General features: G+C 30.4%; 3 protein-coding genes across 4 annotated transcripts; 1 reads left to right on the top strand and 2 right to left on the bottom strand.

The window, feature by feature from the left end:
- Positions 1 to 278: 278 nt before the first annotated feature.
- Positions 279 to 3,441, bottom strand: LOC110630473 (4-coumarate--CoA ligase-like 1). The gene is made up of 6 exons (XM_021777985.2): positions 2,964 to 3,441; positions 2,164 to 2,745; positions 1,810 to 2,008; positions 1,577 to 1,722; positions 1,255 to 1,322; positions 279 to 606 (listed from the first exon to the last, which is right to left on the bottom strand). The coding sequence occupies exons 1-6, from the start codon at positions 3,384 to 3,386 to the stop codon at positions 333 to 335; spliced, it is 1,692 nt and encodes a 563-aa protein (XP_021633677.1). The 5' UTR covers positions 3,387 to 3,441; the 3' UTR covers positions 279 to 332.
- A 4,621-nt stretch (positions 3,442 to 8,062) lies between these two features.
- LOC110630218 (F-box only protein 6) lies at positions 8,063 to 13,176 on the top strand. 2 transcript variants are annotated; one of them, XM_021777588.1, is made up of 2 exons: positions 8,063 to 8,385; positions 11,709 to 13,176. In XM_021777588.1, exons 1-2 carry the CDS (start codon positions 8,201 to 8,203, stop codon positions 12,952 to 12,954), a joined length of 1,431 nt encoding a protein of 476 aa, XP_021633280.1. In that variant the 5' UTR covers positions 8,063 to 8,200; the 3' UTR covers positions 12,955 to 13,176. The 2 variants fall into 2 exon arrangements, with proteins under 2 accessions (XP_021633280.1, XP_021633281.1); XM_021777589.1 differs by having other exon boundaries at positions 8,064 to 8,358.
- Positions 13,177 to 16,073: 2,897 nt separating this feature from the next.
- On the bottom strand, positions 16,074 to 17,753 carry LOC110629484. The gene is made up of 3 exons (XM_021776469.2): positions 17,502 to 17,753; positions 16,865 to 17,021; positions 16,074 to 16,251 (listed from the first exon to the last, which is right to left on the bottom strand). The coding sequence occupies exons 1-3, from the start codon at positions 17,736 to 17,738 to the stop codon at positions 16,205 to 16,207; spliced, it is 441 nt and encodes a 146-aa protein (XP_021632161.1). The 5' UTR covers positions 17,739 to 17,753; the 3' UTR covers positions 16,074 to 16,204.
- Positions 17,754 to 18,495: the final 742 nt, after the last annotated feature.

Below are 18,495 nucleotides of genomic sequence, written 5' to 3'. Positions count from 1 at the left end.
TCTAAATAAACAAAAAAACATTTCTCAAAAAAATTGTGAGAAAAAGAAAAAACTATTTTCATGTGGATGGTTCTCCTCCAATAACTAGTTCCATCACCTTCTCAAGCAATTTATTTATCTTTCTTTCCCATCAAATTCAAAATAGACAAACACACATTAACTTATTAAATTCTTCTCTCAATTGATAAAGTTGTAAATATTATCTAATCAAAAGACACAAGACATGATTATATTATTAAAAAATAAAAAAATAAAAAGCTAAAAGGGATTGTGATCATAACTGAAATAAAGTCATTAAAAATCATTATTAAACATTAATCCCCTAAATCTAATTAATCAAAGTTGGTGGGTGTGGGGGTCAATTGAGAGACAGTGGTTTGGCCATTGGCTTGCATCTTCTCAATCATTTTTTCTTTAAGAAGCCTTCTCATTATTTTTCCAGAAGGTGATTTTGGAATAGTTTCCACAAACTGCACTTTTCTTACCTTCTTATAATGGGCAACATTGGAAGATACATAGTTAATAATATCTTCTTCGCTTTGTCTTGCTTCTTGCTTTATTACCACACAAGCAGCTGGGATCTCTCCTGCCTCTTCATCTGGCAGCCTGCATATATGCACTCCTATAAACAACACTGATTCTGTTTGGTAAATAACACTAATTATATACCCTCTGTTTTTATTAAAAATTTTGTAAAAATTTAATTCAATTGATTTTATTAATTTTTTTATTTAAAATAAAAAATTATTATTTTTTTAATTCAAAAACAATTCATTTTAAAATAAAGAGGTGATTATACCGTTACTTCAATTACTCTTTTCTAGTTATATATTTAAAAAAAAAAGAGTTTAAGAGGGTTAATAAGATTCATGTATGAAAATATAATCATGTTAATAAGATTATTAAATTATATAAAATGGCTCCTTTTTAAAATAATAAAATCTATTTTCTTAAAATGATTTAATATTTTCTTTAATTAGTAAAATATTTTTATTTTTATTTTTTTAAAAGTTTCAAATGCAAAGAAGATATGAAAAATAATATTTTTGTGAAATATATTTTCTGTGACATAAACAAAACATAAATTTAGCATGTTTTAATTATTAAAAAAAGGTTTGAAAAAACTCTTAATTTCAATCCTAAATCGGATAGAAAACTCTCCCTTCAATCTTTAAAAATATGAAAAATGTTTTCACCCAAAATAAATAAAATATAAATTTAACATGTTTTAATTATAAAAAAAGTGATACTCACGATACGACAGCTACATCTTCAACAGAGGGATGAGTGAGAAGGAGAGCCTCTATTTCTGCAGGAGCTACCTGTGAGCCAAAATGATATTGGTTCATTGGCTAATTCAACAAGAAAGTTCCCTAAAATAAATCACATGCTTGATGTTTAAAACCCACGAAATTGTATTTTGTGTCCTACATACTCCCATATGAACCGAATAAAGTGAATATTCTCTCATTTATCTTAATCAATAATTATTTTTTCATGGAATACTGATATACATGGACATGAAATTGTAAAATTTGCCTAAGGGAGAAAATAGAAAACAACATTTTGATCTTACTTGAAAACCCTTATACTTGATGAGTTCTTTGATACGATCCACAATGAAAATATCTCCATCATCATCAATATACCCAATGTCACCAGTGTGTAGCCAGCCATCCCCGTCAATAGTCCTGGCTGTCTCCTCCTTATTGTTATAATAACCTGTAAGAAATCATTTTAATGGCACTGGAGATGCTAATCAAATCATTAAAATTATTAATTACTAGTAAGTGGTAGTATTTGTTTAACCTTGCATTACACATTGGCTTCTTACACAAATTTCACCAGGGGTATTCTTGGGGAGAGACCTTCCAGATTCAGGGTCTATGAACTTGACTTCCAAATTTGGAAGGATAAATCCTACTGAGTTCTTCTTTGAAATTCCATGGCCTAAATTAGGATCTCCATGAGTTAGTGTGATGCAGCTGTGTTCAGTCAGTCCATACGCCTGTGAGGGAAAAAAACATGAGATAAGATGCATTGTCATCTTAAGATACAATCTCACACGCCAAAGACCAAACACCTGGAGTGTGAAATATTTATGGGTGGCCCTATGTTAAATAAGAGACTTTGATACCATCTTAACACTAAAAATGTACTCACCTCATGAACTTGGACTCCAGGGAACTTGTTTTCAAATGCTCTGAGTAGCTCAGGAGCAAGTGGAGCTGCTGCAGTCATAATTGCCCTGAGTTTAAGCTCGCTGAGATCAAATTCATCTACTATGGGGTTCTTAACCAAGGCCAAAATAATTGGTGGCACAATTGGAGCATATGTGACCTCTTGTGTCATGAGTGCATTCAGGAATGTTCTAAGCTCAAACCTATTCATTACCACCACTTTCCCCTTGTTCCTAAGAGTGGAAAAACATATTCCTAGGATCCCATATATATGAAAGAATGGAATTAGACCCAGTGTGGTAACCTGACCAACCATTTGTGGTGCCACACTGAAGAGAGTTGAGCAAAGATTGGCTACCAGATTTCTATGAGTTAACATTACACCTTTGGACATCCCTGTGGTGCCTGATGAAAATGGAAGTGCACATAGATCATTCTGGTCTACATCTTCATAGACATATCTATCGGTTGCTCGGTCAGCTGCATCCAGCAGTTCATACCAATTCATGGCACTTCCAATGCGCGTTTCACCTAGCGTAATCACTGGAAGCTCTAGACTCCTCACCTGCAGAATATGATTAGAATTTTTAATCGTCGTATATCGAGTAATTTTTCATAGATATGTGTCTTAACCAACTAGGGTATTACCTCAGTGACGGTCGCAATTCAATTTAGACCATCAGAAAATTTCATTCATTTATTATAATGAGACTCATATGGATCCACCATAATCAATAAAATATCTTTATTTTTGGATAGATATTATAAGATTGAGACCATCACCTTTTCGTAGCTTAGATCATTGGTGACAATTAGCTTGGCATTTGCAGCCAGAACCTGCTTTTTAATCTCAGATTCATGTGCAGCAGGATTGACACCAGAATAAACTCCACCAGTAGCCATTATTCCAAGTGCTACAATTCCATATTCAGCAACATTTGGGAGCACAACAATCACTACGTGTCCCTTTCTAATGCCAATAGACCTCAAGGCCTTAGTAAACCTCCTGGTTTCTCTAACCAATTCACCATACGTATATGCCTTTCCAGTCACAGCTTCCACAAATGCTACCCTGTCTGAGTATAATTCATAATCCTGTAATACAAAATCTGGTAATGTCACATTTTCAGGCACAGGAACAGCGGGATATCGGCTTCGGAAAATGTTCTCTTCTTGTGCTGAAAATGTGACGAGAGGAGTTGCCATTGCAGATTAAGGAAAAAAAGGGTAAGATTGAGCAGTGCTTTAAAGGAAAACGGAATACAAGAAATTTCAGAATCATGTTTGTTGCATGACATTACAAAGTTTATATTAGTAAGGAAGTAAGCTTGCGATGGAGCTTGGTTGGTACGAATTTGTTGAGTCATGTAAGTAAGAATAAGGCAATGGCACAATCTAGTCTACATACATCTTCGTCACAAAAGAGTCTATTATCCTTTTTTTTTTTACTTTTTAAGTTCCATTCCAATCAACATTATAATCCATTAGAATTAAAAAAAAATTACCATTTACTTTCTGCAGTGTTGGAAAACTCATTAATTAGTCTATTTAAATTTTTAAAAATTTACTAATTAATTATTTTATTAGTCTTAATAGTTAAATATTTTAATATTTAATCTTTTTCTTTTGGTATGAAAAAATTTCATAGTTAATTCATCAATTTATAAAAACGTATATTAATTAGTTCTCTTATGTTAAAAGTATTTTAGATTTTTTAAAAATATTTAATAGTTAAAATTAATGAATTAACTGATTATTATAATTTTTAAAATCTCATAAATATTTTAATGTATTTATCAAAATCAAGTGTAATGATATTTTATATATTAAAGGAACTAAATAGGTGGAGGGTGTTTTTGCATTAATGGGTTCGAGCCTTCTAGAACAGCAAGATGGGCTTGTTTAGAAAACAATAGGTGAGCTTGCAATTGTTTTTGGATATGAATCTCTACTTGGCCCATTAGAACCACTAAAATAAATAAATAAATAAAAATAACTTAACAAAAAAGGGACCTAAATGAGAAAAAAAATCGTGAAAGCCCATATTGGAAAAGGGAAAGAGAGCAGCATAGGAAAGAGATGATGCACACGTAAAAGAAGGGACTCCATGATGTTGATCATGATGAGGGATGATGCAGATACCCACCCAAAAATCAAAATCAAAATCAAAGCTTGTTTTCCCTAGACAAAGTGAAATGATTACCCATCGCATCCCATCCCATCCTCTTGGTTTTGACAAACCTAATCATTCAATAAATAAAATAAAATAAAACTTGCATATTACCTTAACTTTACTCTCTGCTCTTCATCATTACCTTTCTTTGCTTTACCAAATACTCCATCTCTCTTCCTTCTTTTACATTCCAACGCCATTACATTATCCCAATTTACGAATAAACTAAGACAATTTTTATAATTTTAATTATTTACGTTGATATTTAATTAAAATAATATTAAAGGAAACAATTATTTAGTTGATTAATTTATTAAATGTTTAACATTAAAAAGGGGATCTGTCTTTTTCTTTAAAAAAAATAAAACATTTAACAATGTATTTGACTTACATTTGAATGCTAAATTAACAAAATAAATAAATAAAAATTATGAAATTTCTTCTTTGATAATGATGGTGGCATACATCTAATTGGATGTAAAGAGACTTAACCTAACAAGCAGTAGGAACACAAAAGTCCAAGTGCCTATTTGAAGCAAAAGCAAAGCAATGTGTGATCCAGTTAGCGGTTGAGATTAGGAAGAATAAATATTCCTTTTATAAAATTATTATTTTAAATATTACTAAAAAATAATTTAAGTCAAATTTTCATAAATTAAATATATTAATTTACTTTTAATCTTATTTGTAATAAATTTATGTAATATATGTTTATTAAACTTGAGATAATTTTTTTATCTTAATATGTAAATCAATACATTGCATAATTAGATAAAGAAAGCCAATCAATTGATAAAATATTTCTCAATTTTAATTTAATTATATTTTACAAAAAAAATATTTGAAAAACCAATTTAATATTTTAATTAAACTATTTTTAGAATCTCAGTCCAAGCTGAATTCATGTGGATTATGACTTGCGAGGTGGTCGATGACGTTTCACTTACCACTTGACTTTTTGGTTGTTTTTTCAAGAGTTTCGTTGCCTGTGACACTCTACCTGTAACATTTGCATTAGGTGAAAATATTGTATTGGAACCTCAAAATTTAATTAATTTCCAACTTCTCCCTCACAAAACAAAAATTTTTTACTATTAAGAAATTGCCATCATTATTATTATTATTACTATTAAGAAAGGATTAAAAAAAAAAAAAAAAGAGAAATGGGCATCATAATTATTATGCAGAAATTATTAGTTCGGTTCATAATGATCAAAGTTCCGAATAAGAAAAAAAGTGGGTGGGTGGGGAAGGAAACAATATAATGACAAATTACATATTTTTTAAATTATATATTAACAAATAATATTAATAATTAATAATAATCAACGACAAATTTAAAAGCTCCGTTAGTATTTTTTTTTTAACTTTTAATTTTTATAAAAATATAACTAATCAGAGCACAAATAAACCATATTAAATATGTATATTTATAGAATTTTAAAATTAAATAGTTATATTTTATAAAATTTATATATTAAATAATTATATTTTTATAAAATTGAGATATTAAAAATTGAAAAAAAACGTTAGATGTTTACTAATTTTTTTATAAATTAAGGGCTAAATTATGTATTTTTCCCTTTCAAAAAAAAATTATGTATTTTTCATAATGACAGCTTATTGGAGGGCAAAGAGGACATTTCACACATAGGACGATCACGATGGGTGATTACTATTATTATTTTTTTGGAAGAAGATGGATTAATAATTCTAAAATTTAGAAAAACAAAAGGGAGGACAATCATGCGGTCTGCGTGGAACAAAGAATGAAGATGGAGAAGATGAAACGTAGACCGCATGATCTTTGGAAAAGTACAAAAGAAAACATTTGGTGCAAAAAAAGCTAGTTCTTTGGGTTTTGGTGATTTGACCATAATAAGCCTACGTTCACACACACGTGGAAGGCTAGCTGGTCAAATAAATATTCTACTTCGTGGAGAGAATCATATGCAGTCATTTTCATTTTTCACTTTATCGCCCTTCACTTTGCCTCGAAATTCAATTTCATTATCTCCTTTAATTTATCACCAACGTGAATGATAATCTACATGATAAAAACATTTTTTAAGTACACTTTAAAATTCTCGAATCTTTTTTTTTCAGGGAAATTTCTCGAATTTATATGAGAAAAAAGTGGAACCATTATTAAACTCAAACTTTATTTATATTTAAATATTTTTAATTAATTTTATTTGTTTAAAACTAATTAATTTTATATTAATTTCAGTGCCACTAATTAAATATAATTTATATTAAGTTGATTTATATTAAATAATGATAATTATTACTAATTAATTTTAGCTTTTTCTCAATATTGGAATTGTTTTTGAAGGATGTAAAAATTTTAAATTCAAATCAAAGTTAAAATCATTTATGTAAAACACTAATAATAATTGTAATATTTGTATATAAATGTTTATATTTCGAAAGCAACATCGGATCATTAAATTAGCATATTTGACTTTCACTTAATTTTTTGAATCATTTATAGGTTTGAGAGTAAAAGTATTTTATTATCATTCTTATTTATATATTTTTTCAACCTATTATATATCACTTTATTTTAAATAAATAATCAAATTTTAATTTATCATTTTTGTGAATTGCGGTGTGGTTCAAACAAAAACAAGTTTAAATAAGAGCTAAACTACTCTACAATTATAAAATTAAAAAATATCAAACAAAGTCTAGTCCATAACTCAAAATTTGAAAGAAGGAATTGCGAACTATCTATAAACCACCGAATGCCACCACCATTTATGTCATGAACACCGACCTAATAAAAAAAAATATCAATATACACTGAAAAAATAAATGACAAAACAAAATACGACATGCAACTAAATAAAAATTTAAAATTCATAGATAAATTAAACAATATGACTTTTATTTTACAATACCACTCTCATCGATCGCTTCTAAATTAATTCAAAACTCAAAATTAGATTTGATTTGCCGGCAATTCATATGTTATATAGGAGAGGTGAGAGAACACAATGGAATTGAGGAAAGCGTAAATCATCTAGCATATTAATATGGGCTAAGGTTATTATTGTTGATAGTTAAATTTTTTTTTTATGATAGTTAATTTTTTTTTAAAGTACATAAATAAAGATCAAATTAAGGAAGAAGAAAATGAAATCGTTCTTTATTAATTAATAATAAAAAGAATCGTGCAATGAAATTTAAATTTAATTTCTATAAAATTAAATAAAATTATACACTAAAAATTGAAGAAGAAACGATAAAATCAATATAATCTCCTAACGAACAAAAAGTAGGACACTCACCACTTGATTTTTGCTTTTCAAAACTGAGATTTATGAATCGATTATGATTAATAGATAGGGGGAAGATGTCAACTTATAATAGTAATAAAATATAACTATATAATTTCTCATATTTAGAAAGCTAATTAAATTATTATTTATTCATTAATTAGTTTTTCTAAAATAATATGATTAATTAGTTTATATTTTTATTATATTTTAATTTTTAAAAATAAATAAATTTATATTTAATATTTGACTTGTATTTATATAAATTGGAGGTTTTTTTTTTATCAAATATAAATTGGAGTTTCTTTTCATAAATATAAATTGGAGTTTTTTTCATAAATGACCGTACTTCAAAATTTTTAAGAGTGCGTCATGAGCTGACATGGCAAAGGGCATTGGGTTAAGGGATATATAGAGAAAAATGAAAGAACTAGGCAGAAGAGACAGAGGAAAGGGACTTGGGCTCTCTCCTCTCTTGGGGTCTCTCTGCTTTGATTGGATTGGTGGGTTTCTTTTTAGAGGCGGAGAAAGTGGCCTCTCTCTCTCTGCCCTGCTTCTTCCTGGGCATGGAAGAAGAGCTTGCCATGCTTAGGCAGCTTATTGCTCAGCTTCAAGACCTCTTCAATCTCCACGCCTCTCCCCCTCCACCTCTTCATCCTCCTTTGCCCCTCCACCACCAGCCTTTTCTCCAACTCCACCACCACCGCGACGAAAACCACCACAGGTTTGCTTTTCCTCCGCCTCCTTCTCTGTATGTCGCTAGATCTCCTCCATTTATCGATTATCTTCTGTTTAGTAGTGTTTACTGTTTTAATTGGGGACCTAAACTTGAATTGCTTGATTCTTCCTTTTTTCTTCTGTTTGGCTTCTGATTTTTTAGGTTTTTGATGTTGTTACTAGTCATCATCTTTTAGTGTGTTCCATTTTTTGTTTGGCAAGTTAGGTGACTTTTGTGCCTCGCCTTGTCTTGCCGTGTTATTCTAGTGCTTATAGTTCTTCTTCTTCCTTTTTTTTTTTATTTTTATTTTCTCAAAATTTGACTTCCTTATTTCATGGGATGATCTATGAGACTATGACATTGCCAGTTTGCCACTTCTTCGGAATTATTTTCTTTCCCCTTCAGTGTACTTTTAAATCTGCAAGGAATTTCAAATTTCACCTTAATTTGATGGTCTTGAGGACCTGTAAGCTTAATTAGTTGTCTTGGTTATCCAATTGGTTCGTTTTCAAATCTTCTATCCTGTTATTCGTAGATTAATGTCATCATGCGAGCGTTAATTGAGTTTCATTCTCTAGTTCATGTTTTCTCCTAAATTTTATTGTTGCTCCTTCCCTCACCTCTCTTTAGAGAAGGTAATTGATTCCTGTAGTTGATACTGTTTCTTTGAATATCATAGTGATCAGCTTAAAGCCTGTTGATTATTTGTGTTCTTTAAATGGCCAAATTTATGATTGTAGTTAAATAACTTTTTATTCCTAGCTTTATGCTATTGTAAATTATGAACATTGGATCTTTTGTGTCAAATCTTTTTTGCTAGTTTCTAATGTGGAGATTCAATGTATTGTCTGTAGAATTCTGAATATATTATATAGCCATGAACTACTTCACCTAATTCCATCTGAGCCATTCCTCAAGTGCCTTGAGTCAATTTTAATGAACATAGAAAGAAACCTTTGGGACACCACTTTTTTTTTTTTTTTTTAACATTGTCTCCCTTGTTTATTTATCACTAATGCAGATGCACATACACTGGCAAAGTAGGTCCTTACAGCTAATAGTCACAGAAGATTCAATTGCCTATGCTTTCTTCTTCGAGGATTTTGTCTCTTTGTGTTTGGTCGTGTGCATACATATATGTATCTTCTTTCACTGAGGAGTTAGATTTCCATTTTTAGTGGTTAATCTTAGGCTGGATAGTAAATCCTCTCCTCGGTCTGTAATCTGTGTAACAATTGTTACTGGAGCTGATGAAATGGAATGAAGTATGGGTGTTGATGCTTCCCCCTAGAGATAGTTCGTTTGGCCTTAAATGGCTGTGCTAATTTTCATTTTCATAAATCTGAAGATCCAGGGTATAGTCGGAAGTTATTTTTGGGATATGTCAATTGTAACTTCAACAACTTTAAACTTTATTTATAATTGGATCAAACCCATTTCCTGTCTTTTTCTTTGTGCAATAATTTCAAGATACAACTTAGGACACAAATAATGATGTCATCTTGAAGAAACTCATGAATGATATCATTTATTTCACAGATTTTTTTAAACAAATACCATTGTCCTTTTTAAAGACATGTCTTCTAATCTGGGGCAGATTGTTATGAATTTTGCAACATGATTGTTAGCAATACTTTTTCATAGGTTAGTAGCCTGAATGATGCTTGTTTCCGTCAATGCTGGTAGGAAGGAGCTATAGTTGAAGTTATCTAAAACTTGTTCTACTTAGGGAACTTAACATTTTAGTAGGACAGAAGGTCCATACAAAATTCTTTCTCATGTGAGTTTATTACCTTGTATTATAAGATGAAGATCATGAGAATTGTTTTGAATTATTGTTGTTTTTAGATTGTCAAAAGTTCATACAACAAGTTTATGTTAGGTGAACCCTAACAGATCCAGAAATCTCAGTGACAGTTACTGAGAATAACAGAAGAACAGATAGGGAAGGGGAGAGAGAGAGAGAGAAGAAAGGGAGGGAATTTAGAGAAGAATTGGAGAGAGAAAGAGAGAGTGGGGGGAAGTAGCTGATTTTATTGATTATTGAATGCCCTGAATTGGCCTTTTCCTTATGTTTAAATACAAGGATCAGTTGAAATAACTGTTCCCGCCAAAACGACTACCTGTTATTCCTATATCTGGTCCTTCTGTACGTAACAGTTTATCACTCTTGTGTTGATTATTGAAATATGGTGGAGATTCTATTTCTCTTGGTGTCCAATCCACCTCCATGGAATTAATGGACATTTTTTAAATTAAAAGAAATTATGAAATTTGTCATTCTTTAAAATGGGAGATTTCACACTGTTGCACCTCCACTGAATCCAATTCTCTCACCTTGAGGGATTTCACAAAATGGTGAATTTGTGCAAATTCATGGATTCACATGGTGGATATTTTCCAATTGCCTGAGTCAAAATCCATAATTACTTGATACAAATTCATCATATCAAATGTTGTGTTAATTTGAGATGAATTTAGTTTTATGATCTTAACATCTTAATGTCATATCTCCTGCCATAATGTTTATCGCAAAAAATTTTCATCCTTTCACAGTTTGCAATAATTTGGCCAAGTCATACACGTGTATATGATGTCACCTGCTTAAATGGTAGCTCAATCCATCTTTGAACAACAGAAAGCCATCGTCTAAAGAATGAAAAGGGATTGTGGTTAGTCTAAACAAATTCAAACATGAGTGGAAGTGTCAGTCTCAATTTTGAAAAGGTTGTGGATGTCGGGTATGGCAAGAACTAGTGCTTTGTAATCTTCTAGAATTTATAGGATATCCATCTGGACTTGTATGTATATATTCTTTACAAGGGTTATAGAGTGTCCCTTTTTGCTTTTGCTTTTCCTTTATTTTGTGGTTTGTATGGGTCAGTGAAAGTGAAGAAATCTTTTTTCGTATTTGCACTGTTTGTTTTATTATTTCTTGTGATCAAAGATTTGAGTCTTATTGTAATCCTATTTTTATCGTCACATTTATTTTGCATATGTAGTATTAGTTATTTCATTAATCTTTCTTCGTATTTGCACGATTGTTTTATTATTTCTTGTGATTGGAGATTCGAGTCTTACTATAATCCTATTTTTATTATTGTTTTTATTTTGCATATGTAGAATTATTTATTCTCATTTTTCACAAAAGTTGTAGTCTTTAGTTTACCATGTAAATTGCTGGAAATAATATTCAAGCTATAGCAATTTCACAACTTGTTTAAGCCTGACACTGCGTGATTCTCAACCTTTGTTCTTATCTTTTGCAGTGACTTCACCAAATTATACTGGTCAAATGAATTAATTGGACAATCCATTTCAGGAATATAATTTTTTTTAGTTTGTTTTTTTAACAGATGGTGCATCCTTGATATCAATGATGGTTCTGCAGATGATTACTGCGATTTTGTGATGGCCGCTGGAAAATCCGGAAGTTTCAAGATGTTGGAGCCTTCCAAGCCTCCACCTTCCAAGAAGTCTAGAAAGGAACGGATCCGAGGAAAGTTACCTGGAACTACTGGTACAACTGAGGTTATGGAGCCAGAAATTTGGAAGGAATTTCCAGAAGACCTTTTTGAAGCTGTCATTGCCAGGCTTCCCATTGCTACATTTTTCCGCTTTCGCACTGTTTGTCGAAAGTGGAATTCTTTGCTGGACTCTCAGAGTTTCTCTCAGCGTTGTGCCCAAGTTCCACAAGCTAATCCCTGGTTTTACACTATAACACATGAAAATGTGAATTCTGGAGCCATATATGATCCTTCCTTGAAGAAATGGCATCACCCCACAATTTCTTCTTTGCCCACTAAAATGATTGTCTTGCCTGTTGCTTCATCAGGGGGCCTGGTGTGCTTTATTGATATTGGTCACAGGAACTTTTACGTTTGCAACCCTCTGACTCAATCTTTCAAAGAGTTGCCGGCCAGGTCAGTTAAGGTCTGGTCTCGTATTGCTGTGGGGATGACTTTAAATGGAAATGCAAGCAGTGGTGGCTACAAGATTCTATGGGTTTGCTGTGATGGAGAATATGAGGTTTATGACTCAGTGGAGAATTCTTGGACTCGACCGGGAAGCATGCCCGCTAATATTAAGCTGCCACTATCATTGAACTTCCGGTCACAAGCAGTTTCCATTGATGATACTGTATATTTCATGCGTTCGGACCCTGAAGGGATAGTATCCTACAATATGGTTACTGGGGTATGGAAGCAATTTATAATACCAGCCCCACTGCATCTGAGTGACCACACACTTGCAGAGTGCAGTGGCCGAATCATGCTCGTGGGGTTGCTAACAAAGAACGCAGCTACATGTGTGTGCATATGGGAGCTGCAGAAGATGACTCTCTTGTGGAAGGAGGTTGACAGAATGCCAAACATATGGTGCTTGGAATTTTATGGAAAGCACGTCAGAATGACTTGCTTGGGCAACAAAGGTCTGCTCATGTTGTCATTGAGATCAAGACAAATGAACCGACTTGTTACTTACAATGTGAAAAGCAGGGAATGGCTTAAGGTTCCTGGTTGTTTGGTGCCACGTGGGAGAAAACGGCAGTGGATTGCATGTGGCACTGCCTTCCACCCGTGCCTTACTGCTACAGCTTGATTTATGTTGTCTTTGTGGACTGTAGCAGCTTCTTCATGCGAGTGCTGAGTACTCTCTCACTAGTGGTTCAATGGTCAGTCACTTTGCTGCAAGCTTTGCTGCTACTTTTATCTCCAGCCCATTTCTTTGTTATTTTAACGAGGCTGATGATCCGTTGGATGATTGTACAAACTTGTTGAAAAATAACTTTGAATGGGAAAAACTACGTTTTAAATCTGCTCATATTACTGGTTTACTATTCTTTATGTTGCTAAGAGACGGGCTATTATATTCTTTTCTGATGAGAATGGTCATCGGATGATGTTGAAATAAACATTTGCAAGCTTGCATTGTTAAGCTGCTGGAAGACTACGCTAGCAGAAAGGGTCATCTTCGAAACCAATTGTATTTTATTATAATTCAAGATTTCAAGTTGTGGAGCAATATAGCTTCCGCTGCCGTTCGCTATTGTCAGTCTGGGCTACGGCACGCGGCATAGGAAAGAATTTAGGGGTGAGCATTCGGTCGGTTCGGTTCAAAACCGAACCGAACCGAATAAACCGAAAACCGAAATTTTAGTTTTTATGAAAACCGAACCGAATCGATTTTGGTCAAAAACCAAATCGAATCGAACCGGTCTGATTCGGTTCGATTCGGTTCGGTTTGATCGGTTTCAATTTTTAATATTTTTTTAATTTTTTACACTTTATGTTTAGTATTTTAAAATTTAATTAAAATATTTTAATTTTAATATAATTTAATTTCTCTATATTATTGGAAAAACATATTATTATTCCTAATCGGTTCGGTTCGGTTTTTTTGGTTTTTTTCTGATCAAAACCGAACCGAACCGAAATAATCGAAATTTCTGAAATTTAAAATCGAATCGAATCGAAATGTATAAAAAATCAAACCAAATTTTCAAATCGATTCGGTTCGGTCGGTTTTTTTGATTTGAACCGGATTCTGCTCACCCCTAGGAAAGATAGGGCTTTTTGCTTTTTCAGGTTTAAAAAAAAATATATTTATCAATTCCTGATTCAAAAAAATATTTTCCGAAATCAGGGTAAAAAGGACTTTTATCGCACTTAAAAATGCGGTAGAATTTACCGCACTTTTAAAACTCGGTAAAAGAGAATAAAAAAAAAAATTAAATACATTATCAGGTGCAGTAATGCATGACTGCGGTGACAGTCTATCGCACTTTTAAAGCGCGATAAAAAAGAATAAATTAAAAAAAAAGCTTACCATTCTTTTAAAACGCGATAAAAAAGAATAAATTAAAAAAAAATAAATACATTACTGCACTTTAAAGATACGGTAATGCATGACTGTGGCGACGGACACTTATAAATTTAATTTTTATTTAATTAATTATTATATTTTATTAATTTAATTTATATAATTATATATTAAATTTATAAAATATAATTATAAAAACTATATTAATATTAATTAATTTAAATTATTTGTAATATAATATTATATTTATTAATTTATTTTATTAATTTATATAATTTAATTAATTATATATTAAATTTATATAAATATAATTATAAAAATTACATTAATATTAATTAATTTAAATTTTTTATAATATAATATTATATTTATCACTTTATTTTATTAATTTATATAATTTAACTAATGCTAAAGATATATATAAATGTATTAATATAATTTATTTTATAAATATATTAATTAATGTTAAGGATATATACAATTTATTTTATTAATTATATTTATCAATGTAGAAATTATAAAAAATTAAATAAAAAAATACATTTAAATATTTAAAAGCAGTGGGATATAATAAAAATAACTCAATATACATATAAATGATAAAATAAAAATTTTTATCAAAAAGTAATATTAAGGATGATTAAATCTCTTTCCGTCTTATATAGACGTTATTTTTTTTTAAACATTGAGTTCTATATGACCCGCGTTTATTATTTATATGGTCACTCTTCAATATTAATATTGGTAAAGTTATAAAAATATTAAAAATTAATATTTATTGAGTATTTTGAGAGGAATATAAGAGAATAAAGAAAAATTATGAGAAAAAATATGAAATAAAATAAATTTTAATTTTTTTTATAATTTTTATAATTTACAAATATTTATATTAAATATTTATAAATTAATTGTAATAAAAATAATAAAAGTAGAATGATAAATATGAAAAATATAATATTTTATTGAAAATAAATTAAAATGATTAATATTTATAATAATATTAATATAATTTTTATAATTATATTTATATAAATTTAATATATAATTAATTAAATTATATAAATTAATAAAATAAATTAATAAATATAATATTATATTATAAATAACTTAAATTAATTAATATTAATATAGTTTTTATAATTATGCTTTATAAATTTAATATATAATTATATAAATTAAATTAATTAAATATAATAATTAATTAAATAAAAATTAAATTTATAATTAAAACTAATTGAGTTAGGAGTTTGCTGCACTCATGCATTACCTCACCTTAAGGTGCGGTAATGTATTTAATTCTTTTTTTTTAAATTTATTTTTTTTTTACCATATTTTTCAAGGTGCGGTAAAGCATTTAATTTTTTTTTTTATATTTATTCTTTTCTACCACACTTTAAAAGCGCGGTAGAGATACTTTTTACTCTGATTTCGAAAAATATTTTTTTTGAATAAGGGATTGAGAAATATTTTTTTTTTTAAATCTGAAAAAGCAAAATGCCCGGAAAGATAATGCAGATCGCTTATTGTTTGTACTGTATCTCTGGTCCAAGGAGAACAATTAAACAGGGTTAATGAGAGAAATGCATCCAAAAAATTCATTCAACCCGAGAGTCCAATTGCCTTAAGCTGCAGTACGATGATTCTATAACATTTGAACAGACGTTGAGTTGCAGGCATCAGATCTGAAATTCTGTAACATTTGCGGCTTTATTCTGTGAGTTACTAAAAATATCCCCAACATAAACTTTTTCTCAGCTGCCCAAGGATTATTGCATGGAATAACGAAAAAAAAAATTGATGCAGATTCAAGTTCAATGCAATTAATTCACTCCCGTTTTCAGAAGCTTCCTCATAACTTATGGGGCTACAGACGTGAAATGCATAAGCGCACCATAAACTTTTAAAAGGAAAGGGCAATTTTATTAAGATAAAAAAAAGTTCAGAACATGAATAACAACTCAACAAGTATTTCCCATATATCAACTACATGCTAACATCATCTTCCCATCTCTCAAAAGTCTGTATACATTTATGCCATGCCCCCACTTGTAGCTGTCCTGATTATCTGGAATAGAGCTGTTACAAACATCCAATGAAAATGGAATCATTAAGAATGGAAACAATTATTTTTATAAGCACAGTAAGATGCAATAAACTAAATAGCTTTTGTCGGTAAACAAATTTTGATCAAAGTGAGCAGCAACTCGAAATCCTTATGAAAAATTGGAATGACACCCTAGTTTTCTAACTTCCACTAAACCAGAAACAACTGCCAAGAAATCCTCGTTGGACAAACTTAGTATGCTTTCTCTGCCCCATTTTTCAATTTCATTTTGTATATTTGTACAGATGGCTATTTGGCACTAGAATGCAGCAGTTCTCTAAACATCTGATTTCCACCAGCAACCTTTGGTTCCAAATTCAATCTTTCAGCTATATTATTGCATGTTACAAACTGAATATACCTCCAAGTCAAAGTTCTCAAACTACAGGAACGTTCAATCTTAGGCATATTAGCAGCACTTGACAAATCACACTCATCTAAGAGTGTAGTCAATTAAACTTTTCTTCTAATAATTTAATATTGAGAAAAGCCACCAAAAGAATTTTGAAATTGGGAGAAAATTATAGCAAGCCAAAGAAAACATAAATCGATGGCGAAGAAAGCAATCAACTTCATGAGCCTTACATGATCCAATGACAACAAATACGAAGAATCCAAGCAAGACAGGGCCAACAGGATAGTCCTTCCCCTTTTTAGTAGTTGTTTCAGGAACAGCTCCTCTCTTAGTAATGTTCTTCTCGAACTTCTCAACTTTCCTATCTGCAAGGCGCCTTGATGTAGTCTAAACAAACAACAGAAATACCCATAAAATTAAGTACAATCTACTATCGTCGCCCACAAATGAGTTTATCAAAATACAAGCTTCAACAAACTCTTAAATCAATCACTGTAATTTTCTCAAATTACCCACAAAGGTACTCATTAAATGATTAAATATAATCAAATTACATCCTTCGTGCTCAGAAACAAATTAAAAATAAAAGTAGCCTTTTAATATAAATAACTACACCATAATCCATGAATAAGATAAAAATTTCCAGAAATTATTATACCATAAACGAAAAATATCAAATGAAAAAAAAAAAAAACCACAGATCAGATCGAGTTTATCATCGACTTTTTAGATCTAGGGCATTTCATCGATAAATATAATCCTGTAATATAACTCAATCAACAGGATCTCCACAGGCTAAACAACGAAAGGATCAAGGTCAAACTAAAAAGAAATTGAAAAATTATTAAGCAAATCAGCGAAATTTACCATGTTCACGGGGAGATCTGATAGCCGGGAGCGATTGAAGCTAGAGAGTTTCTGAGATATTAGAGATTGAGAACGTTTCTCCCTCCTCCGGTGAGTTTTGCAATTCCACTTGCTGTCTTCCGAGTTCCGCTCTGTGCCTGATAATTTGAAGACTAAAACCAAGTCGTCCTTTTTTTTCCGTTGTATATTATGCTCAAACAGAATAAAAAATCTTGATAGGGTGCCCGGGGCTAGCATCACAGCCTTCGATATGATTGGCTACACCACATTAGAGCAACACGCGTCGGGTAGTAATTGGATATATGGACTGGACATCTGAATTAATGGGGGGTTGATGAGTAACGACGCCTGCCTCCATGAAGTGAACCGTTTCGCATGCGGTAATTTTACTGTGTTTATTCTTTTTCCTAAAATTGATTTTATTTTATATATGTTTGAAAATCCACTTTTTCCGAGCCTATAACTCTATAAAATATAGTTTAGAGAATATAAATCCTTTTTTACTAAATATAATTAAAAACATTTTAAATATTTTTCCATAGTATTTGGAGCATTCGAAATTATTATAAAATTTATGGTCATAAAAATAATTTTAGATATATTAAAAAAATAATTTAATATAACCAAGTATACGTGTGTATTGAAATAGAAATAGTGTTTAGTTTCTAAGGACCCGTGAAATGGTTTTTTTTTTTTTTTTAAAATTAATTAAAAATTTTCTTTTAAAATTCAATCCTAAACGTAATTTAGTCCACAATACATAGAAAATAACGTCAATTTTCAATTATTAATAAATTCATGAGCTAACTAATATATGTTGGTTTGTAATTTTAAATTCAATAAAAAAAATTTCAATTTAGGATAATTTAAATATATTTAAGCCATAACAATGAATGAAAAAATTATTTTGATAGGGTTTGAAAAAAGAAAAAAGACGAAGATTGCATTGATGTTTATGAGATTATATATATAGTTCAAAGTATTATAGAGGAAT

This window comes from Manihot esculenta, chromosome 13 (genome assembly GCF_001659605.2).
Source record: "Manihot esculenta cultivar AM560-2 chromosome 13, M.esculenta_v8, whole genome shotgun sequence".
Taxonomy (NCBI): domain Eukaryota; kingdom Viridiplantae; phylum Streptophyta; class Magnoliopsida; order Malpighiales; family Euphorbiaceae; genus Manihot; species Manihot esculenta.
This window is presented reverse-complemented; position numbering and strand designations above follow the sequence as displayed.

What these genes read in the sequence shown, in the direction of transcription:
- LOC110629484 (XM_021776469.2), bottom strand. Translation starts at nt 17,738, where the DNA reads ATGCTAGCCCCGGGCACCCTATCAAGATTTTTTATTCTGTTTGAGCAT. An exon ending in CAGATCTCCCCGTGAACATG is followed by an intron (nt 17,022 to 17,501) that starts GTAAATTTCGCT and finishes TTGTTTGTTTAG; the next exon opens with ACTACATCAAGGCGCCTTGC. An exon ending in ATTTGTTGTCATTGGATCAT is followed by an intron (nt 16,252 to 16,864) that starts GTAAGGCTCATG and finishes TGTTTGTAACAG; the next exon opens with CTCTATTCCAGATAATCAGG.
- LOC110630473 (XM_021777985.2), bottom strand. Translation starts at nt 3,386, where the DNA reads ATGGCAACTCCTCTCGTCACATTTTCAGCACAAGAAGAGAACATTTTC. An exon ending in CTGGAGTCCAAGTTCATGAG is followed by an intron (nt 2,009 to 2,163) that starts GTGAGTACATTT and finishes TTTCCCTCACAG; the next exon opens with GCGTATGGACTGACTGAACA. An exon ending in TCAAGTATAAGGGTTTTCAA is followed by an intron (nt 1,323 to 1,576) that starts GTAAGATCAAAA and finishes TTTGGCTCACAG; the next exon opens with GTAGCTCCTGCAGAAATAGA.
- LOC110630218 (XM_021777588.1), top strand. Translation starts at nt 8,201, where the DNA reads ATGGAAGAAGAGCTTGCCATGCTTAGGCAGCTTATTGCTCAGCTTCAA. An exon ending in TTTCCTCCGCCTCCTTCTCT is followed by an intron (nt 8,386 to 11,708) that starts GTATGTCGCTAG and finishes TTTTTTTAACAG; the next exon opens with ATGGTGCATCCTTGATATCA.